This window comes from Bos indicus x Bos taurus, chromosome 18 (genome assembly GCF_003369695.1).
Source record: "Bos indicus x Bos taurus breed Angus x Brahman F1 hybrid chromosome 18, Bos_hybrid_MaternalHap_v2.0, whole genome shotgun sequence".
In the NCBI taxonomy this organism is placed as follows: domain Eukaryota; kingdom Metazoa; phylum Chordata; class Mammalia; order Artiodactyla; family Bovidae; genus Bos; species Bos indicus x Bos taurus.
Window position 1 is genome coordinate 19,355,994 of NC_040093.1, and position 21,234 is coordinate 19,377,227.

Here is a 21,234-nt window from a genome sequence, read left to right on the forward strand (position 1 = left end):
GCGTGCATGCTCAGTCTCTAAGTCATGTCTGACTGTGACCCCATGGACTGTAGCTCATCACGCTCCTCTGTCCATGGGATTCTCCAGGCAAGAATACTGGAGTGGGTTGCCATCTCCTTTTCCAGGCGATCTTCCTGACCCAGGAAGATCCTGACCCACGTCTCCTTCTTCAGCAGGCAGATTCTTTACTGTTGAGCTATCAGGGAAGCCCAATTAAATTGTATATTCATCCAACAGATACTACGACAATGAAGATAAATGAACTACTGACTGACAACATGGTTGAACCTCACAAACACAATATTGAATCCAAAAGACTCAAAAGAGAATATACTGTATGATTTCAACTCTTTAAAGTTAAAAAGTCAAAACTGATTTATGGCAAAGCTGGTTTCCTTTGGGGGAGAGGGAAACAGTGACTTGAAAGGGACCCCAGGAGGGTTTCTAGGGGACTGATAATGTTTCTTGACCTGGTTGCTAGTCACACAGGTGTTGTCACTTTCTGAAATTTATCACACTGAATACTTGGGATTATATGCATATTTCTTTCTCTGTATTATACTTTAAATTTTTTACAGTATATCTCATAGATGGTATTATGATTTTTCTGATATGGCGAACAACCCTTGGTACCATTCTGAACAAATACTAAATTATATTTGTCATTCTATTTATGATACAGTTTCATTTCAGAAAAAAGTATACTTTAAACCATCCCCAAAATATGCATGCATGTGTATTTGTGTTATATTAATTTTAGATAATTATAAACTTTTCTTTGTACCCATATGAATGCTTTTAAAGATGTTTTCAAGTTGTTGAGGCTGCAGACGCAGTGTTCAGCCTGCCTTGACCCTGGCCTCTGAATGTCTGTGGTTATTCAGTGGATAAGTCATGTCCAACTCCTTGCAACCCCATGAACTGCAGAATGCCAGGTTTCCCTGTCCTTCATCATCTCCTGGAACTTGCTCGAACTCATGTCCATTGCGTCAGTGATGCCATCCAACTATCTCATCCTCTGTCGCTCCCTTCTCCTCCTGCCCTCAATCTTTCTCAGCATCAGGGTCTTTTCCAATGAGTTAGTTCTTCACATCAGGTGGCCAAATTATTGCAGCTTCAGCTTCAGCATCAGTCTTTCCAATGAATATTCAGGGTTGATTTCCTTTAGGACGGACTGATCTCCTTGCTGTCCAAGGTACTCTCAAGAGTCTTCTCCAACACCACAATTTGAAAGCATTAATTCCGCGCTCGTGCGGCAACCAAGAACGTCCAGGCAATTTCCCGAAACTCCCACCAGGGGGCAGTACCGGCCCGTTTGAGAAGACTCCATACACCAGATTGGTTGTGTATTGGGATCTGGAGCTCAGACTGTCTGTGTCGTGGTAGAGAGTGTCTTCTGCATGTTGTGGTCACTGAGTCCCAATATTAAAGGCGAAGTAGCTGTGTAGGGCATCCAGACGTAGAGGACCGCAGGAACAGTGTGGGAAGGGATTTTCCTAAAATTGAGGCTGGAGAATAACAGGGAGTGGTAGGAGTTGAGGTTGGTGAGATGGGCAAAGATATATTATGAAGGATTGTAGTTTATCCTCTGGGTGATAGGAAGCCACTGAACAGTTGAAACAACAACAGATGAACAGCATTTATGAGCTGTTTCCACACGCCAATCTCTTTTCTAAGTTTATGTATTCTCTCCCAGAACCATCAGAATCACTCATGAGCTCAGTTGTTCTGTCATCCAGAGTTTATTCACCCTTTTCCTGGTGATATGCAGTCTTCTCTTGGGAAGCATCAGTGCCTAGATCCCCTACTTCGGATATATTTTGTACCAAGCTCCCGCTCTACCTGGATCTCCACCAATAGGCATAGCTCTCAGAACTGGCCAACCAGAGTGTCTAATTTTCCAAGCCCAGTGATTGGCTTAGGGTTCACCAGGTGGTCCAGTCAGAGCCAATGAGAGGACTCTGAGGACGGGCCTCCCACTTAGAACTCTTGCCCCGCCTCTGAGCTAGTATTAAAGCTTCTTTCACTCTCACCCTGAAGGACCATCACCCACAGAAGGACCATCTGGGAGCTTCACTTAAGCTCCTCCAAGGCTACTGGAAGCTTCTCTCTTAGGACAGACCTCAAGGTTAACTACAGATGAGACTTTCCATTTCTCATCCCTCTTGCTCAATAACCCTAAAGAATTCACCCCTAGTTCTGGATTGCCCCATCTTGGGACACTCTGTACTTTTCACACATGTAAATATCAACATCAGACTGATAATCTCATCACCACACCCCAGTGCACCCCCGACATCTCTACCCTGGGAGAAGAACTAAATTCTCCTGACTGGTTAACACAATGCCAGAAGTCAGAGAGTGGGTTTTATTCCTCCTGCTAACAGGAAATTCCTCCTATTTCCAAAATAGAAAATAGAAAACAACCACACACATCACTGGTTCAACTTAAGTGTGGCTCACCTATGCCTAATTTGAGAAAGGAGCAAATTATTTCTCTGTTCAATAATCTCCTTCTATCACCATTAACCTTTGAGATTCACAAATGAAAACAACTCATCTGCTGTTTGGTCCTATCTCCTTAAGAATAAGCAAAGGGGAAAAAAGTAAGACCTGCGAGCTGAGAAATAAAATATCTTCTCTTGGGACTTCCCTGTGAGCCAGTGGTTCAGAATCCTTCTGCCTATGCAGGGGACACGAGTTCGGTCCCTGGTCTGGTTAAGATCCCACTTGCCCTGGAGCAGCTAAACCCGTGCACCACAGCTACTGAGCCTGTGCTCCAGGACTTCTGAGCCACAACTACTGAAGCCCACACACCCTAGAGCCCATGCTCTACAACAACAGAAGCCCAGGCACCGCAATGAAGAGTAGCCCCTGCTCGCTGAAACTAGAGAAAAGCCTGTGCAGCACTAAAGACCCAGCATAGCCAAAAATAAATAAATAAAATGATATTTAAAAAATTCTGTTACCCTTAAAAGGGTATAAAGAGAATATTATGACAACTTTGTGCCAAGGACTTTGACAAGTTAGATGAAATGCCAATTCCTTGAAAAATACAACATATGAGAGCTAACCCAAGATGCAACAGAAAATATGAAGAGCCCTATCTTTATTAAAGAAATTGAACTTATTATTAAAATCCTTCCCACAAAGAAAGCTCCAGGACCAGATGGCTTCACTGGTGAAATCTACAAAAGATTAAAGGAAGAAATAACATAAAAGCTTTCAAACTTGAGATATAGTTATATGTGCTGAGATGAGCATAATTCTTCAAAATACATTAAGTAAAAAAAAGTCAATGTGCAAAGGGACAAATAATATTTTCTCATTTATATATAAAAAGGAGTTATATAGGTGCATTTTTATGCACAAACTATCCTCTCCAAATGTTATTTAACTTATATGCAGAGTACATCATGAGAAACGCTGGGCTGGAAGAAGCACAAGCTGGAATCAAGATTGCCAGGAGAAATATCAATAACCTCAGATATGCAGATGACACCACCCTTATGGCAGAAAGTGAAGAGGAACTAAAAAGCCTCTTGATGAAAGTGAAAGTGGAGAATGAAAAAGTTGGCTTAAAGCTCAACATTCAGAAAACGAAGATCATGGCATCTGGTCCCATCACTTCATGGGAAATAGATGGGGAAACAGTGTCAGACTTTATTTTTGGGGCTCCAAAATCACTGCAGATGTGACTGCAGCCATGAAATTAAAAGACGCTTACTCCTTGGAAGAAAAGTTATGACCAACCTAGATAGCATATTGAAAAGCAGAGACATTACTTTGCCAACAAAAGTCCGTCTAGTCAAGGCTACAGTTTTTCCTGTGGTCATGTATGGATGTGAGAGTTGGACTGTGAAGAAAGCTGAGCGCTGAAGAATTGATGCTTTTGAACTGTGGTGTTGGAGAAGACTCTTGAGAGTCCCTTGGACTGCAAGGAGATCCAACCAGTCCATTCTGAAGGAGATCAGCCCTGGGAAGGAATGATGCTAAAGCTGAAACTCCAGTACTTTGGCCACCTCATGCGAAGAGTTGACTCATTGGAAAAGACTCTGATGTTGGGAGGGATTGGGGGCAGGAGGAGAAGGGGACGACAGAGGATGAGATGGCTGGATGGCATCACTGACTCGGTGGACGTGAGTCTGAGTGAACTCCGGGAGTTGGTGATGGACAGGGAGGCCTGGCATGCTGCGATTCATGGGGTCGCAAAGAGTCAGACATGACTGAGCGACTGAACTGAACTGAACTGATCCTCTCCAAGGATACTTCATTGCCTTGGAGGCATGAAATTGAGGGACTGAGATTGAGAAGTTGGAGAAAGCTTCACTTCATTTCCTTTTGGGCTATTTTAATTTTTAAATAATTTTTAAAACTGTACATGTAACTAAAAGAAAAGTTTAGGGACTTCCCTGGTGGTCCAGTGGCTAAGACTTCGCCCTCCCAATGCAGGAGGCCCGGGTTCCACCCTCGGTCAGGGAACTGGATCCCACATGCCACAACTAAAGGTCCCAAGTGCTGCAACTAAGACCCGACACAGCCAAATAAATACTAAGCAAACTTCCCCACTTCAATCTTGATAGTGGGTGGGAGGGAAAATAAGAATATATTTTAAAACCCTTACAATATGAACAACTGTGAATCATTATCAGGTTATGAAAAAAGGGCACAGAAGCCCCCATGAGACCCCACCAGGTTACAACTCCTCTGATCCCTTTCTGGTCTTTGTGATTATGATTTCCTTGCTTGTCTTTTCTTCATAGTTTTACCATCCAGGTATGCACCCATGCTCCCACACACGATATGGCCATTTCATTACCCCTGCTTTCAAGTTTATTGACTAGAATAAGACAGCATGTCCTGTTTGGTGTCTGGTTTCTTTCACGCAACATGTGTGTGAGATTCATCTGTGTGGTTGCAGGCATCAGTAGTTTACCCCTTTTCATTGCTGTATAGTAGTCTGTCATATGAATCTACCACGGTGTGTTTCTCCATTCTTGAGCTGATGGAAATGTGGGGAGCTTCCATTTAGGGCTATTGAAAAAACTACTGTTGTGAACATTTCTTCCTGTACATGTTTCCTGATGTCCATGTTCAAGTTCTCTAGGATATATGCTTAATATAGAACAGATAAAGATGAGGTGTATTTGCAAACTACACTCTCTCCCACTTTAAGATGAAGCAATTGCAACAAGAGATGTTTAATAACTTTCCCAAGATCACAAAGCCACACGGCCTGGCTCCCAGAGCGCTCTGACTTAATACCCATTGGCATATGATGGGTGACTAATAATTGTGAGCTGTTATGCTGAGGGTCATTGAGGTTTTGAGGGGGGCTTTCCTTTCCTGTCCCCATTATTCTGAACTATGTCCCTGTAAGTTAATAATTAACTGCCCCTCAAGGAGTCTGTGATCCTAAAGATTTGCCTTTCCCTGGCTACTGTCTGGTTAATCAGTCACTGTCCCTGGCCGGGCAAGGGGCACTGGGTAGACCAGCTGCCTCCAAAGCCCCCTGCTCCAGTGTGGAAGTGGTGAAGGATTCCTGATGCTTCAGACCTGTCGTGTGCTCCGCTCCCGAGCTGGCCCCTCCCCAGGGAGCTGGCAGCCCCTCAGCTTTGATGGTGGGGCCTTCCACCTCAAGAGCACGGGAGAACTGACCCGGGCTTTGCTGGTGCTACGGCTGTGTGCCTGGCCGCCTCTGGTCACCCATGGCCTGGCGGTGAGCAGCAATCCTGGGGGGACTAGCCTAGGAAGTTCCTGGGGCCTGGTTCTGAGCCCCTGCTCCCTGTCACCCCAGCTCCAAGCCTGGTCTCAGCGACTCCTGGGCTCCTGGCTCTCCGGTGCGCTTCTCCGAGCATCCATCTACGGGCAGTTTGTGGCTGGTGAGACCGCCGAGGAGGTGAGGAGCTGTGTCCTACAGCTCCAGAACCTAGGCCTGCGGCCTCTGCTGGCAGTGCCCACTGAGGAGGAGCCAGACTCGGCTGTCAAGACGGGGTGAGTAGGGGGGCCCGGAACCAGGGAGGCCGGGAGGCTGGTGGGAAGGGGGCTAGTGGGCTCCCAGCCCTGATGCCTGCTGGCTGGGCAGCGAGGCCTGGTATGAAGGGAACCTCAGTGCGATGCTGCGATGCGTGGACCTGTCACGAGGCCTCCTGGAGACCCCTGACCCAACAGGAAATGCCCTGATGCAGCTGAAGATGACGGCGCTGATGAGCACTCGGCTCTGTGTAAGGGGTGGGCCGGGTGGGAGGGGAGGGGCGGCTGCCCACCAGGTCCCCCTCACCGCCCCACCCTCCATCCCATTCCAGAAGCAGCTCACCTCATGGGTCCTAAGGCCAGGGGATTCTTTGGAGCTGAGCCCCAAGAGGCTGGCAGAAGCCATGGACTCTGGACAGGTAAGGACCACAGGTTGGGGGAGAGGAATGGTTGGTGGGGAGTGCAGAGGCAGCAGACACCAGCCAGCGGAATGTTCTAAATATTTAACTATCTCTACTTCCCAGGCTTCGAACTATCAGAATAAATGGGGTTACTGCCCTGGGGCATGGCTGGAGAGTAACCGGAATATGGGTCACCTGGGGATTCTAGGCTAGGGGCCTGGGAGCTGGGAGCTCTAGTAGGATCAATTAAGACAGTAGCTCTTTACCAATAAAAAAGTAACCAATATTTTTTCAATCAACTTAGCTACGCTAGTGTATGCTAACTAGCTAGAAGCTATGATTAGACCAGTGGGGTTTTGGTTCATTCATTTACTCGTTTGTTCTTTCATTTATTCTTTATTTCTGTATCTTATTTCTACCTTCCCCGCCATCAGTAATCACTTCACCTTGTATAATATACATCTCTTTGTTACCATGATGTGGTTTTGACAAATATATGCTATTTGGGGGCATATTTTTCCAACATTTTATTATGAAAATTTTCAAACATACAGAAAAATCAAAAGAATTTTATGGTGAACACCTGCTATTGTTCCTTTAAAATCATATCCATTCCTCTATCCATCCATCCACCCATCTTATTTTCTGATGCATTTCAAAGTAATTTGCAGACATCAGCACGCTTCTCCCCTCAAATGCTTCAGAATGCATATCACCAACTAGAGCTCAGCAGTCATTTCTTTTCAGGTAAAATTTATACACAGTGAGATGCATACATTGTAAATGTACCTTTTGATGAGCTTTGACAAATACACGCTGGAGCTACTACAATCCCTATCAAAGTACAGAACATTTCCATCCCTGCAGAAAGTCCCCTTGTGCCCTTCTCCATCAATCTGGGGTTGGGTATAGTTTTAAATATCTACAAGTAACATTCATCATTATGTTGAAAAAGACTCTGATTCTGGGAAAGATTGAGAGCAGGAGGAGAAGGAGGCGGCAGAGGATGAGGTGGTTAGACAGCATCACCAACTCAATGAACATGAGTTTGAGGAAACTCCTGGAGATAGTGAAGGACAGAGAAGCCTGGCACACCACAGTCTATGGGGTCATAAAGAGTCAGACACAACTTTGTGACTAAACAACATTATGTTATCTGTTGCGTCCTGTTTCTTACGTTTTTCCACTGAGCACTCTGATTTTTAGATGCCTCCAATCATCTCTGTATACATCTAATCCACTGTGTTTTTTTTAATTACTTGTTTTTCTTTTTGGCTGTCCTGGGTCTCCATTGCTGCGCTTGGACATTCTCTAGTTGGGGAGAGTAGGGGATACTCTAACTGTGGTGCGTGGGATTCCTCACTGCGGTGGCTTCTCTTGGTGCGGAGCACGGGTTCTAGGGTGCCTGGGCTTCAGTAATTGTGGTGCACGGGCTTAGTTGCTCCAAGTCATGTGGAGTCTTTCCAGACCAGGAATCAAACCCACATCCGCTGTATCAGCAGGCGGATTCTTAACCCCTGAACCACAAGGGAAGTCCTAATCCATTGTTTCTAATTTGGGCTTCTGGCCGCCGGGTTTACCTCTCCTGGGATGGGCACCCAGGTAGCCTCTGAGTCTCCATCACCGCCAAATAACTGCTGATGTTTATTTTTTAATTTGTAATTTTTTTTTAATGCATCACAGAACACATCGAAGCCGTGCTTAAAGGATCAGCTTTGGAGCATAACAAGCTTCACCCCTTCATGAGCTTTTCACTCACATGTGGCAATGGTAGTAATGTCTTCCCAGGGCAGTTTTCAGGACGAAAACCCTTGCCAGGCTGGCATCTTCACGATGACAAAGGGGCCCTGCTCCTTCTGTGTCCCTCACTTCCCTTGTCTTCCCCAACACCATCAGACCTGGTGTTCCTCATTTTCCATCGCTCCCGGCTCATCCTCAGTCTTCGTTAAGTTTACTCTGCCTGATACTCAAATATGGAGGTTCCCCAGGGTGAAGCCCAGGCTTGCTCCTCACTCTCCTCGAAAGGGCCTTCTCACCCACCCCTTCAGCCTCAGTTTCCCCGGTTTGCACTAATGATGCCCACCTGTCTCCAGGCCCAGCCTTTCCCCTGACCCTCCCCCTGCACCAAACTTCCCCTTGGGCGTCCCCCAGACTTCTCACACCCACTGGGTCCCACACTGGCCTGTGTCTCCCTAGAGCTGTCCCTTCTTCCTGTCCCCATGTCAGAGCCGCCCTGCCATCCCCACCCCAGATCCCAGCCCCCACCCATCCTTGGTCTTCACAGTCACCGGTTCCCCAGCACGATTTATGACTGTCCTGTTCACGGTCACATCCCAGGCCCTAGCACCTAGACAGGATGTGAAAAACATGTCAAATGAATGAATAAATAAATGAAGCAGGTGAGTTTGGAACAACGTATTAACGGTAGAGAGCTTACTGACCACTCACAACGTGCCGCACACTGTCCTGACGGCTTTACATATATTTGAGGGAAGCATTTCCTCTCTGCCTGTGGGTGGGTGTACATGGTGACTGTTAAGTACTCAGGTTCTGGAGAAGCTGAGGTTTAAATCCTAGGTCAAGCTGTGTGACTTTAGATGAGTAACTTCACCTCTCTGTGTCTTGACCTCTGCTTCCCCCCGTAAAATGGGGGTGACAGTAGTCGCCACCTCAGACGGTGGTGAAGGGTAAATGAGGGCCCGGTCGGCCCCCTGTGAGGGTGATGGCTCCACCAGCTGCACACACCCCAGAACTCCCCCGGACGCTGCCCCACAGCGGGGGACGATTCCCTGACTGGGGAGACGCACTGGGCAGGTAGGTGCCCCTTGCTCCTCCCTCCTGCTGGAGAGAGTCTTCTTCCCCAAGATGCGGTCCATATCCATCCATATCCATCCTGTCGGCCATGAGTGTGTGTGTGTGTGCTAAGTCACTTCAGTTGTGTCCAACTCTTTGTGACCCTATGGACTGTAGCCCTCCGGGCTCCTCTATGCATGGGATTCTCCAGGCAAGAATATTGGAGTGGGTTGTCATGCCCTCCTCCAAGGGATCTTCCCAACCCAGGGGTTGAACCCATATCTCTTGTATCTCCTGCATTGGCAGGCAGATCCTTTACCACTAGCGCTGCCTGGGAAGGAGTCCTGTTGGCCATAACAGAATTCCACCTGTTCCTCTTTTTTAACTTTCCCATTTCTCTGAACCCAACTGGACTCCCTGAGTCACCAGAAGCTCACATTCATGTGGAATCCCCATAAGAAGACCAAGAACTGTGTGCATTAGCCAGTCATGTCCAACTCTTTGCGACCCCATGGACTGTAGCCCACCAGGCTCCTCTGTCCATGGAATTCTCCAGGCAAGAATTACTGGAGTGGGTTGCCGTTCCTTTCTCCAGGGGAATCTTCCCGACCCAGGGACTGAACCCAGGTCTCCAGCACTGCAGGCAGATTCTTTACCGTCTGAGCCACCAGGGAAGATCCCTGTTACAAATGTCTAACAATTCCTTAAATGTCTGTTGAACATGTACTATGTTCCAGGTGCTATGCCAGGGGTGGAGACTGTTGTTCAGTCACTCAGTCATATCTCACTCTTTGCAACCCCATGAACTGCAGCACACCAGGCTTCCCTGTCCTTCACCATCTCCCAGAGCTTGCTCAAACTCATGTCCATTGTGGGGTGGGGGTGGTGATCAAGATAAACAAAATATATGTCCTTGAGGCACTTACTTGCAAGAGACAATCATTCAAATCAAAGCCAAAAACAAATATCGTACATTAACGCATACATGTGGAATCTAGAAAAATGGTACAGATGAACCTACTGCAAAGCAGAAATAGAGACAAAGATATACAGTACAAATGTATGGATACCAAAGGCGGGGGGTAGGATGAACTGGGAGATTGGGATTGACATATATCAGTTCAGTTCAGTTGCTCAGTTGTGTCTGACTCTTTGCGACCCCATGGACTGCAGCATGCCAGGCTTCCCTGCCCATCACCAACTCCCAGAGTTTACTCAAACTCATGTCCATAGAGTTGGTGATGCCATCCAATAATCTCATCCTCTGTCATCCCTTTCTCCTCCTGCCTTCAATCTTTCCCAGCATCAGGGTCTTTTCAAATGAGTCAGTTCTTTGTATCAGGTGGCCAAAGTACTGGAGTTTCAGCTTCAGCATCAGTCCTTCCAATGAATATTCAGGACTGATCTCCTTTAGAATGGACTGGTTGGGTCTCCTTGCAGTCCAAGGGACTCTCAAGGGTCTTTAACACCACAGTTCAAAAGCATCAATTCTTCAGTGCTCAGCTTTCTGTATAGTCCAACTCTCACATCCATACATGACCACTAAAAACCATAGCTTTGACTAGATGGACCCTTGTTGGCAAAGTAATATCTCTGCTTTTTAATATGCTATCTAAGTTGGTCATAACTTTTCTTCCAAGGAACAAGTGTCTTTTAATTTCATGGCTGCAGCCACCATCTGCAGTGATTTTGGAGCCCAAGAAAATAAAGTATCTCACTGTTTCCATTGTTTCCCCATCTATTTGCTATGAAGTGATGGGAATGGATGCCATGATCTTAGTTTTCTGAATGTTGAGTTTTAAGCCAACTTTTTCACTCTCCCCTTTCACTTTCATCAAGAGGCTCTTTAGTTCTTCTTTGCTTTCTGCCGTAAGGGTGGTGTCATCTGCATATCTGAGGTTATTGATATTTCTTCTGGCATTCATATACAGTATTATATGTAATGTAGATAACTAATGAGAACCTACTGTATAGCACAGAGAACTCTACTCAATGCTTTATGGTGACTCACATGGGAAAGAAATCCAAAAAAGGACAGTATGTATATGTATGGCTGATTCACTTAGATGTATAGCAGAAATTAACACATCATTGTAAGGCAGCTATGTGTGCTGTGCTGTGCTCAGTCTTGCCTGACTCTTTTGAGACCCCATGGACTGTAGCTCACCAGGTTTCTCTGTCCATGAGATTCTCCAGGCAAGAATACTGGAGTGAGTTGCCGCTTCCTCCTCCAGAGGAGCTTCCCAACCCGGGGACTGAACCTGTGTCTCCAAGTCTCTTGCATTGGCAGGTGGATGCTTTACTACTGAGCCATCAAGGAAGCCCCAAAAAGCAACAATAAAAGCCAGAAAAAGTCCAATAAAAAGTTAAGACAAAAACCCAAAGCTGAGTGCAGACTTGCTTGGCTGCCGGTCACGTGGTGGGGAGGGGGCGCAAGTGCACCCAGCCAGGAAATTCGATCTTTTTAAAGGTTTTAAGTTACCCTCTGGGTCTCAGTTTCCTTATTTGTAAATTGGAAATTATGTTTCCTTAATTGTTTTAGGGAATCACAGAAATTAATGCAGATGAAGTACATACATTAGAAATTGGGTTCTGAGAGTCTTCCTGTATTAGTAAACTGCCTTTTCACTTGAGCTCTTCTGAAAGGTTCCTGTTTATTAGAAGTGATCTTGGATTCAGATGTGGAGGCTGGTGCAGAGACAGACACAGAAACACACTTCCCTCTCTTCACTCTATTCATAAGTGTGTGAAAAATGTTTAATTATTAAAAAAAACCTCAAAGTGGATATGTAACAAGTATAAATAAGCATTGTAGAATGAGATGGTTGGATGGCATCACCAACTCAATGGACATGAGTTTGGGCACACTCTGAGAGATAGTGAAGGACAAGTAAGCCTAGTGTGCTGCAGTCCATGGGCTTGCAAAGAGTCAGACATGACAGCGACCGAACAACAACAAGGACTTCTCTGGTGGTCCAGTGGCTAAGACTCCATGCTCCTAATGCAGGGGGCGCAGATCAGATCCCTGTCAGGAAACTAGATCCCAAATCTCACAGCTAAGTGCTACAACTAAAAGATCCTGCATGCTGCAACTAAGACCCTGCGCAGCCAGATAAATAAATTAATTTTTAAAAAACGAGTATTGTAGGGAAAAATAAGGCTAAGGAAGGGGAAGGGAAAGCCCCAGCTAGGGAGTTGCAAATTCAAACCAGAGAAAATAAAGACCCTGCTGAGAGGTTGGAGTCGGGTGGATGGACATCTAGGGGAACAGTGTTCCAGGTGGAAGGAACAGCCAGAGCAAAGGCTCTGAGGTGCGAAGGTACCTGGCATGTTCCAAGAGTAGCCAGGAGGCCAGCGAGGCCAGAGAGCAGTGAGCGAGGCGAAGGGTGGGAGGAGGTAGAATAAACGGGTCAGACCAGGGGAGCCTTGTGAGTTGCAGTGAGACATCCTGAGAAACTAATGCAAAGTAACACTCACGGCTCTTATTAGGAGCTGGTTACTGTTCCTGGATGCTAACTCCAAGTCACTTCACTTTCCCAGCTTTGGTTTTCTCACTGGAAAACGGAGCTTGTAATAATATCTGCCTACTAGGATCATTGTGAAGATTATAAGATGGCATTTGAAGTCACCTATTATTATAACAATAACAACATGTATTGAGTGCTTAGGGCTTCCCAGGTGGCACACTGGTAAAGAATCTGCCTGCCAAAGCAGGAGTTGCAAGAGACGTGGGTTTGATCCCTGGATCAGGAAGATCCCCTGGAGTAGGAAATGGCAACCCGCCCCAGTATTCTTGCCTGGGAAATCCCATGGACAGAGGAGCCTGGCGGGCTATGGTCCATGGGGTCTCAAACAGTCAGACACGACTGGGCACACACAAAACAACAAAAACACTGAGTGCTTATCATATGTTGGCCCTGTCCTGTCCTGTTTATGGCCAGGCCATTTTTATCCACGCAGCAACTGAATGAGGTAGATCCTATAATCATCCCCGTTTTACAGAGAACATTGAGGCCCAGAGAGGTTACATTTGTTCAAGTCCACACAGTGAATGGTGGAGCCAAAACTCAAACTCAAATTCTGGGCTCTCAACCCATGTGTGTGTGTGTGTGTGTGTGTGAGTGTGCGTGCTAAGTCTCTTCAGTCATGTCCGACTCTGTGTGACCCCACGGGACTGTAACTGGCCAGGCTCCTCTGTCCATGGGATTTCCCAGGCAAGAATACTGCAGTGGGTTGCCGTCCCCTCCTCCAGGGGATCTTCCCAGCCCAGGGACAGAACTGGCGTCTCTTTACCTGCATTGGCAGGCAAGTTCTTTACCACTAGCACCACTTGGGAAGCCCGTCCATCCATGTATTATACCTCAATAAATAGTATCTATATGATACAGCTGCTTTCCAGATTTCTAGTAATTTCTAAACTTTTTTCCCTGCCTGCTGGTGGGGGAGAGGAGGCTTGGGCTCTGGAAGGGTCCAGAAGGCCTGAGCCGCCTTGCCTCCCCCCTGCCCCCCAGGACCTCCAGGTCTCCTGCCTCAACACCGAGCAAACACGACACCTCCAGGCCTCCCTGAGTCGTTTGCACCGGGTGGTACAGGTAACAGCTTCGGCCGAGGCCTGCCTCCACCGCGCCTGCTTGCTGGTCACCCCTGGGGCCCGACCGCAGTCCCTCTCACCCTCAGCATGCCCAGGCCCAGCGCGTGAGGCTCCTGGTGGATGCCGAGTACACCTCTCTGAACCCGGCACTCTCTCTGCTGGTGGCTGCCTTGGCCACGCGCTGGAACAGCTCCGGGGAAGGTGGGCCCTGGGTGTGGAACACTTACCAGGCCTATCTGAAGGTGTGTAGTGCACTCCGGGGATAGGGGGTGTTTGGGGACAAGGGGCTGCAGGCCGGGGTCCCAGCGCCTTGATCTGAAGCCGCCCATGTGCTCCACCAGGACACCTATGAGCGGCTGAGGCGGGACGCTGAGGCCGCAGACAGGGCTGGCCTGGCCTTTGGGGTGAAGTTGGTACGAGGGGCGTATCTGGACAAGGAGAGAGAGACGGCCCGGCTCCAGGGAACCGAAGATCCCACTCAGCCTGACTATGAGGCTACCAGTCAGAGGTGGGACAGGGGCAGGCCGGCCTCTGAGATGAATAATTGTTGCTGTGGTTGTTCAGTAGCTAAGTCGTGTCTGACTCTGTGACCCCATGGCTTGGCAGCACGCCAGACTTCCCTGTCCTTCACTATCTCCTGGAGTTTGCTCAAATTCACATCCATTGAGTCAGTGATGCTATCTAGCCATCTCATCCTCTGCCGGCCTCGAGAGGAAGAGCATTAGCATCTAACCTTCCATTAGAGCTCATTCCCCACAGTGTCCAGCAACCTACGTGCGTCTACAGGTCACTCTCTCTCCCCGACCAGGAGACTGTCGCTTCCCACCTGAACAGCAGCCTGCTCCCTTCTCTGTCACCCCTCTCCAACCTGTCGCCAGTGGGGAGCCTGTTAATACCTGTGTCAAATCTCCCTCCTCAGTTCAAATCCTCCCATAGCTCCCAGCACACCCTCGATAAACCCCAGATCCTTGCAGTGGCCTGCAGTCCTGTCCCCTCACTCACTTCACTCCAGCCACACTGGCCTCCTTGATGACCCCAGGGACTTTGCACTTCTTGTTCCCACTGCCCAGAACCTTCTCCCTCCAGATGGCCGTGTGGCAGGGCTCAGTCACTCACCTTCTTAGGTCTTTACTTTTTGGGACCTTCTCAGGGGACCTTCTTGCCCTCCCTACCAAAAACTGACACAGACCACACCCTCTCTTCTTGGATTGATTTTTCTCCCAGCACTTACTGGCAGCAGAGCTTTGGCGTTCAGTTGCTCATTGTCTTTCTCTCCCATGAGAGCGTGGGCCCAGGAGGGCAGGGTTTTCTAACTTGTTCACTGCTGAGTCCTCAGTGCTTAACACTGCTGCTCCATGGGAGGTGCTCGGTACAGGTCTGGTGAATGAAGGAGTAAACGACCCCAAGCAGTAGATACTATTGCTCTCTCTCTATTTCACAGAGGATGAAACAGGCTCAGAGACGTGACATCTCTTACCCAAGGTTGCAAAGCTAGTGAGTGGCAGTGCCAAGATTTGAGCCTTGGCAGACTGGGTTCCCTGGTGGCAGTAGCAGTAAAGAGCCCTCCTCCCAATGCTAGAGATGCAGGTTCGATCCCTGGGTCATGAAGATCCCCTGGAGGAGGGCATGGCAACCCACTCCATTGTTCTTGCCTGGAGAATCCCACGGACAAAGAAGCCTGGAGGGCTGCAGTCCATCGGGTCACAGAGTTGGACACGACTGAAGTGACTTAGCACATGCAGACTGACTCTAGAATCCTGATTCTGATACACCTCAAATCACAGGCAAGACATGGCTGAGCTCCTGGGGCCACCATCTCATGGCCCTGAGAAGAAAAGATTTGTTCTTTCAATACACACTTGCTGATCACTTGTTTCAGATCAGTGTTGGATTCTGGTTGCGGTAGCAATCCAGCTGGACCCCAGGCTCTGTTCTCATGGAGTTTTCAAAGCCTGATTCCATTTCCCAGCGGACAAGGAGGGGTCTGTAGAGCCACAGGGACTTACCAAGCTCCCACAGAAAGTGGCCAAGCCATGAAGGCTAAGCTTGCATCCAAAGCCCATGAAGCCTCCTAGGCACATTTGTATCCTATGGGCTTAATCATTTGGAATCATTTTTTTTTACTGAAATATAATTCACATACCATACAATTTGCTATTTTAAACTACAATTCAGTGGCTTTTAGTATATTCATTAAATTTTGCAGCCATCATCACCAATTCCAGAACATTTTCATCATCTCAAAAAGAAACTCCAGGACTTCCCGAGTGGTCCAGTGGTTAAGACTCTGAGGGTCCACTGCAGGGGAAATGGGCTCGATCCCTGGTCTGGGAACTAAAGTCCCACACCCTTAAGCAAAACAAACAGACAGACAGACAGACAGACAGACAGACATGGCACAGCCAAAAACAAACCATATTCATCAGCTGTTTTTGTACAGCAGCCGAGTTGTGTCCGACTCTTCGAGACACCATGGACTTCAGCACGCCAGGCTTCCCTGTCCCTCACTATCTCCAAGAGTTTGCCCAAGTTCATGACCAGTGAACTTGGGCAAATCAGTGATGCCATCCAACCATCTCATCCTCTGTCACCCTCTTCTCCTTCTGCCTTCAATCTTTCCCAGCATCAGGGTCTTTTCCAGTGAGTCAGCTGTTTGCAAAGTACTGGAGTTTCAGCTTCAGCATCAGTCCTTCCAAAGAGTATTCAGGGTTGATTTCCTTTAGGATTGACTGGTTGGATCTCTTTGCTTTCCAAGGGACTCTCAAGAGTCATCTGTAGCACCGCAGTTCGAAAGCATCATTTCTTTGGCACTCAGCCTTCTTTATAGTCCAGCTCTCACATCTGTACACGACTACTGGAAAGACCATATCCTTGACTATATAGACCTTTGTCAGCAAAGTGATGTCTTTGCTTTTTTAAACACTGTCTAGGGCTGTCATAGCTTTCCTGCCAAGAAGCAACCATCTTCTAATTTCATGGCTGCAATCATCACGCAGTGATTTTGGAGCCCAAGAAGAGAAAATCTGTCACTGCTTCCACCTTTCCCCTTTCTATTTGCTAATTTACTAATGCAAATATCCATTAGCAGTCACTCATAATTCCCATCCCCTTAGGCCCTGGAAGCCACTAATCTACTTTTTGTCACTATGGATTTGTCTATTCTGGACATCTCATGTTAGTGGAGTCGCATAATACATGACCTTCCGTACCTGGCTTCTTTCACTCAGCATAATGTATTTAAGGTTCAACCATGCTGTAGTGTGTGTCAGTGCTTCATTCCTTGTTACGGTTGAATAATATTCCATTGTATGGAGAGGCCGCATTTGATTTATCCATTCATCAATTGATGGATATTTGCATTGTTTACACTTTTTGTCAATTGTGGATAGTGCTGCTATGAACATTCATGTACATATTTTTTGGTAAATGCACATTTTAAATTCTCTTAAAAGTCCAACTCTCTAGGACTGGAATTGCTGGGTCCTATGGTCACTCCATGTTTAACCTTTTGAGGAAGTGCCAGATGGTTTCCCAAAGTGGCTGCAGCCTTTTAGACTCACACTAGCACAGTGGGAGAATTCCAATTTCTCCACATCTTCTCCAGCATAGTACCATTAATGTTTTAATAGAGATTTTAAATAAATAATACATTCCCATGATTCAAAAATCAAAATGGGGACTTACCTGATGGCCCAGAGGTTAGGACTCCATGCTTCCACTTTGAGGGGCCTGGGTTTGATCTCTGGTTGAAGAACTAAGATCCCACCTGCCACTCTCTGCACAGCCAAAAAAAAAAAAAAAAAAGACACAAAAATGAACAGGCTGATACAGCTCACTTCCACCCACATCCCCATCCAATCATGGGGGGGCGGTTCCTGCCCCTACAGGGGCCCTCCACTATCCTCTGGGTGTTCATTTAGCCAGTCTCCCACTTACAGACATTTGGGGTGTTGCTAACCCTGCTCTGCAGACGTTGCTGAAGTGAATGTCAGTGGGTAAATGTCATCTCCTGTGACATGGCCCTTTGCTGTGAGACTGCCATTGTGCCAAAGACTTTAGGTCTACCCTCATCTCACTCCATCCCCACAACAATGCTAACAGATGAACGTGTGTTGTTCAAGGGAAAAAAAAGGCTCAGAAAGAAGATGTCCCTCACAGCTGAGGCAGGTGGGATGTAGGTACTTCCTGACTTCAGGGTCCTTGCCCTTAGGCACCCTACCCCTCGGTGATATAAATCCCCGGTCTCTGGGGCCTGACCCTAACTCACCAGGTGCCATAAGCTGATCCTTCATCTCCCTTCAGTTACAGCCGCTGTCTGGAGCTGATGCTGACCCAGGTGTCCCATCGTGGCCCCATGTGCCACCTCATGGTGGCTTCCCACAATGAGGACTCTGTCCGCCAGGCAACCAAGCGGTATGAAGTAGGGGAATGGAAATAAGCGCCCAAAGGGTGGTTGACAAGGGGAGGGACTGTGGGGGCCAGTAGGTTCAAAGGGGGTCTGGGGAGAATATTCAAAATATTTAACTCCTGCTACACCTGTAGGCTCCCGCTGAACAAGGAACTGCCCCTTATTTGCTGGGGAATAGGGAAGTCCAACGGAGAAGGCAATGGCAACCCACTCCAGTACTCTTGCCTGGAAAATCCCATGGACGGAGGAGCCTGGAAGGCTGCAGTCCATGGGGTCGCTGAGGGTCGGACACGACTGAGCGACATCACTTTCACTTTTCACTTTCATGCATTGGAGAAGGAAATGGCAGCCCACTCCAGTGTTCTTGCCTGGAGAATCCCAGGGATGGGGGAGCCTGGTGGGCTGCCGTCTATGGGGTCGCACAGAATCAGACATGACTGAAGTGACTTGGCAGCAGCAGCAGGGAAGTCCAAATATTTCAGGAAAGGAGCTGAGACTTACGGGCGAGCTTTCAGAGGTCCCAGAGCCATGGTTATTTATCAGTGAGTTTGGAAATACTTCAATATTCAAATAACTAGAAGAGCCATATGAGTGTGTCATGGGGGATCCAGCCACTGTCTGGATTGATGATGTGACCTTTTCTGTAGCATGTGGGAGCTGGGCATTCCTCCAGATGGGCCTGTCTGCTTTGGACAACTTCTGGGGATGTGTGACCATGTCTCCTTGGCACTGGGTATGTGAGTGATCCGTCCCTCCCAGCCCCTACTCCCACCTCCCACCTAACCTGCCCCAGCCCCATTCCCTCCCAAACAGATCCCTTCTCCCATTCCCAGATGATGCCTGGCCAGGCTCCCATCAACAGCCTGCAGCCAGCCCAGTGGCAGGCCCTCAGAGAGGTCTGTCCCATATCTGAAGGCCTCGCGGGCCTATGTCTCTGCGTCTGTGCGCTGTTGTTTTTGTCTTGATCTTGGTATCTTGGTTTTTGATCTTGGTATCTTGTTTCCTGTCTGCTTTGTTATCTTTACTGTGTTGTTCCCCAGGGCCTGAGACCAGAAGATTTATGTTTTCTTCTGCCAGGCACTAAGGGGTACAAAATCACTGTACCCTAAATTCACAGCTTGAGGTTTCTTGAGATATCTCAAGGATCCACACTGGGGCTGCAAATATTTTAGGAGACTAACCTACAGTAACGGGCTTCCAGAATGGCTCAGTAGTAAAGACTCTGCCTGCAATGCAGGAGATGCAGGTTCAATCCCTGGGTCAGGAAGATCCCCTGGAGGAGGGCATGGCAACTCACTCCAGTATTCTTGCCTGAAGAATCTCATGAACAGAGGAGCCTTGTGGGCTAACAGTCCATAGCCTTGTGGGCAAAGTCTGACAACGACTGAAGTGACTGAGCACACACGCATGCAACCCATGGCCACAACTTCTCAGAGATGGACTTCTGTTTCCTTCCTTGCTCTGTTTATGGTCAAGGCCAACCTTCCTTATGGGAGAGTTGACTTCTTGTTAACTCTTACTTTGAGGGTCTAGATTTTGGGGTTCACACTTAATCTGGGGAAACTCTCTTTTATAACTCTTAATCCTGGTCAGGTTTTAGGCCTCCATTTCTGTACCCCCTTAACTTTGAAGTCATTAGACAGAAACTCAGTTTTGCCCTCAGGAAAGAAACGCTTCTCGTGTAATCCTTCTGCTCTGGGTTCTCTCTCTTTTTCAAGAAAAAGAATTTTTAAATTTATTTTTGGCTGTGCTAAGTCTTCATTGCTGTGTGGTCTCTTCTCTAGCTGTGGTGAGCAGGGGGTTACTTTCTAGTTGCAGTGCACGGGCTTCTCATTGCAGTTTCTCTTGTTGCAGAGCACGGGCTCTAGGCATGGGGGCTTCAGTAGTCACAGCATGTGGGGTCAGTACTTGTGGCACGTGGGCTTAGCTGTCCAGTGGCATGTGGGGTCTTCCCGGATCAGGGATTGAACCCGTCTCTCCTGCATTGGCAGGCAGATTCTCTACCACTGAGCCACAAGAGAAGCCCCTCATTTTCTCTTAATTCTTGAATTAGTAAATTCCTTATTCTCTTTGCTTCCCTAATAGCTCAGTTGGTAAATAATTCGTCTGTAGTGCAGGAGACCGCGGTTCGATTCCTGGGTCAGGAAGACTTCCCTGGAGAAGGGGTATGCTACCCACTCCAGTATTCTTGGGCTTCCCTAGTGACTCAGCTGGTAGAGAATCCACCTGCAATCAGGAAACCTGGGTTCGATCACTGGGTTGGGAAGATCCCCTGGAGAAGGGAAGGGCTACCTACTCCAGTATTCTGGCCTGGAGAATTCCATGGACTGTATAGTCCATGGGGTTGCAAAGAGCTGGACACGACTGAGTGACTTTCACTTTCACTTTCACTTTATTCTCTTTGCAGCATTTTTATAACTTTGAGAATTTTTTATTTTAATGTTTACTCCAGGAGTTTTAGTTTTTCAGCGGGAGATTTTGTCCAACTCACCTAATCTGTCATGCTCTCAGAAATGGAAGTCTCTGTTCTAGATGGAGCCTATGGGAGCCTCTTGCCAAACTTGAGCCCACACACTGCCAATACTCTCCCTCCAGGGCAGGCTGGCTATGCTGTGTACAAGTCCATCCCCTATGGCTCCCTGGAGGAGGTGATCCCTTACCTGATCCGGAGGGCCCAGGAGAACCGAAGTGTACTACGGGGTGCCCGCAGGGAACAGGAGCTGCTCAGCCAAGAACTTCGACGGAGGCTGCTGGGGCGGAGCCTGAGGGTATCCCCCCATTAGCACCCCCAGGAGTCATGTGGTCAATAAAGTTCTTGAGCTGTTGCCCAGGCAGCTGCCTTGCACCAAAGCCATCTCTTTGGGGAAGGGCTCATCTTGACCTCAGCCAGCCCAAGTTCGGGGGCTCTGTGGCTCAAGAAGGATCTTTAGATGACCCTAGAGCACAGCGAGGGCATTGATCAAAGACTAAGGAGGTCCCCCCAACCCTGAGGCAGTCTATCCTGCAAAGGGCCTGGGGTCAGCTCTACTCAACCAGTCAGTGGCTGACATGGGAATTTTCTTCACTCC

The 21,234-nt window shown here is 47.9% G+C and overlaps 1 protein-coding gene across 2 annotated transcripts; it reads left to right on the forward strand.

Moving 5' to 3' along the window:
- Positions 1–5,443: 5,443 nt before the first annotated feature.
- Positions 5,444–21,205, forward strand: PRODH2 (proline dehydrogenase 2). 2 transcript variants are annotated; one of them, XM_027514299.1, is made up of 10 exons: positions 5,446–5,719; positions 5,798–5,994; positions 6,086–6,224; positions 6,306–6,392; positions 13,679–13,759; positions 13,845–14,000; positions 14,100–14,266; positions 18,061–18,171; positions 18,814–18,899; positions 20,762–21,011. In XM_027514299.1, the coding sequence occupies exons 1-10, from the start codon at positions 5,546–5,548 to the stop codon at positions 20,947–20,949; spliced, it is 1,386 nt and encodes a 461-aa protein (XP_027370100.1). In that variant the 5' UTR covers positions 5,446–5,545; the 3' UTR covers positions 20,950–21,011. The 2 variants fall into 2 exon arrangements, with proteins under 2 accessions (XP_027370099.1, XP_027370100.1); XM_027514298.1 differs by lacking the exon at positions 18,814–18,899 and having other exon boundaries at positions 5,444–5,719; positions 20,762–21,205.
- The last annotated feature ends 29 nt before the right edge of the window (positions 21,206–21,234 follow it).

Coding starts and splice junctions, on each gene's coding strand:
- PRODH2 (XM_027514298.1), top strand. CDS start 5,546: ATGCTTCAGACCTGTCGTGTGCTCCGCTCCCGAGCTGGCCCCTCCCCA. Junction 5,720..5,797: donor TGGTCACCCATGGCCTGGCG/GTGAGCAGCAAT, acceptor CTGTCACCCCAG/CTCCAAGCCTGGTCTCAGCG. Junction 5,995..6,085: donor GACTCGGCTGTCAAGACGGG/GTGAGTAGGGGG, acceptor CTGGCTGGGCAG/CGAGGCCTGGTATGAAGGGA.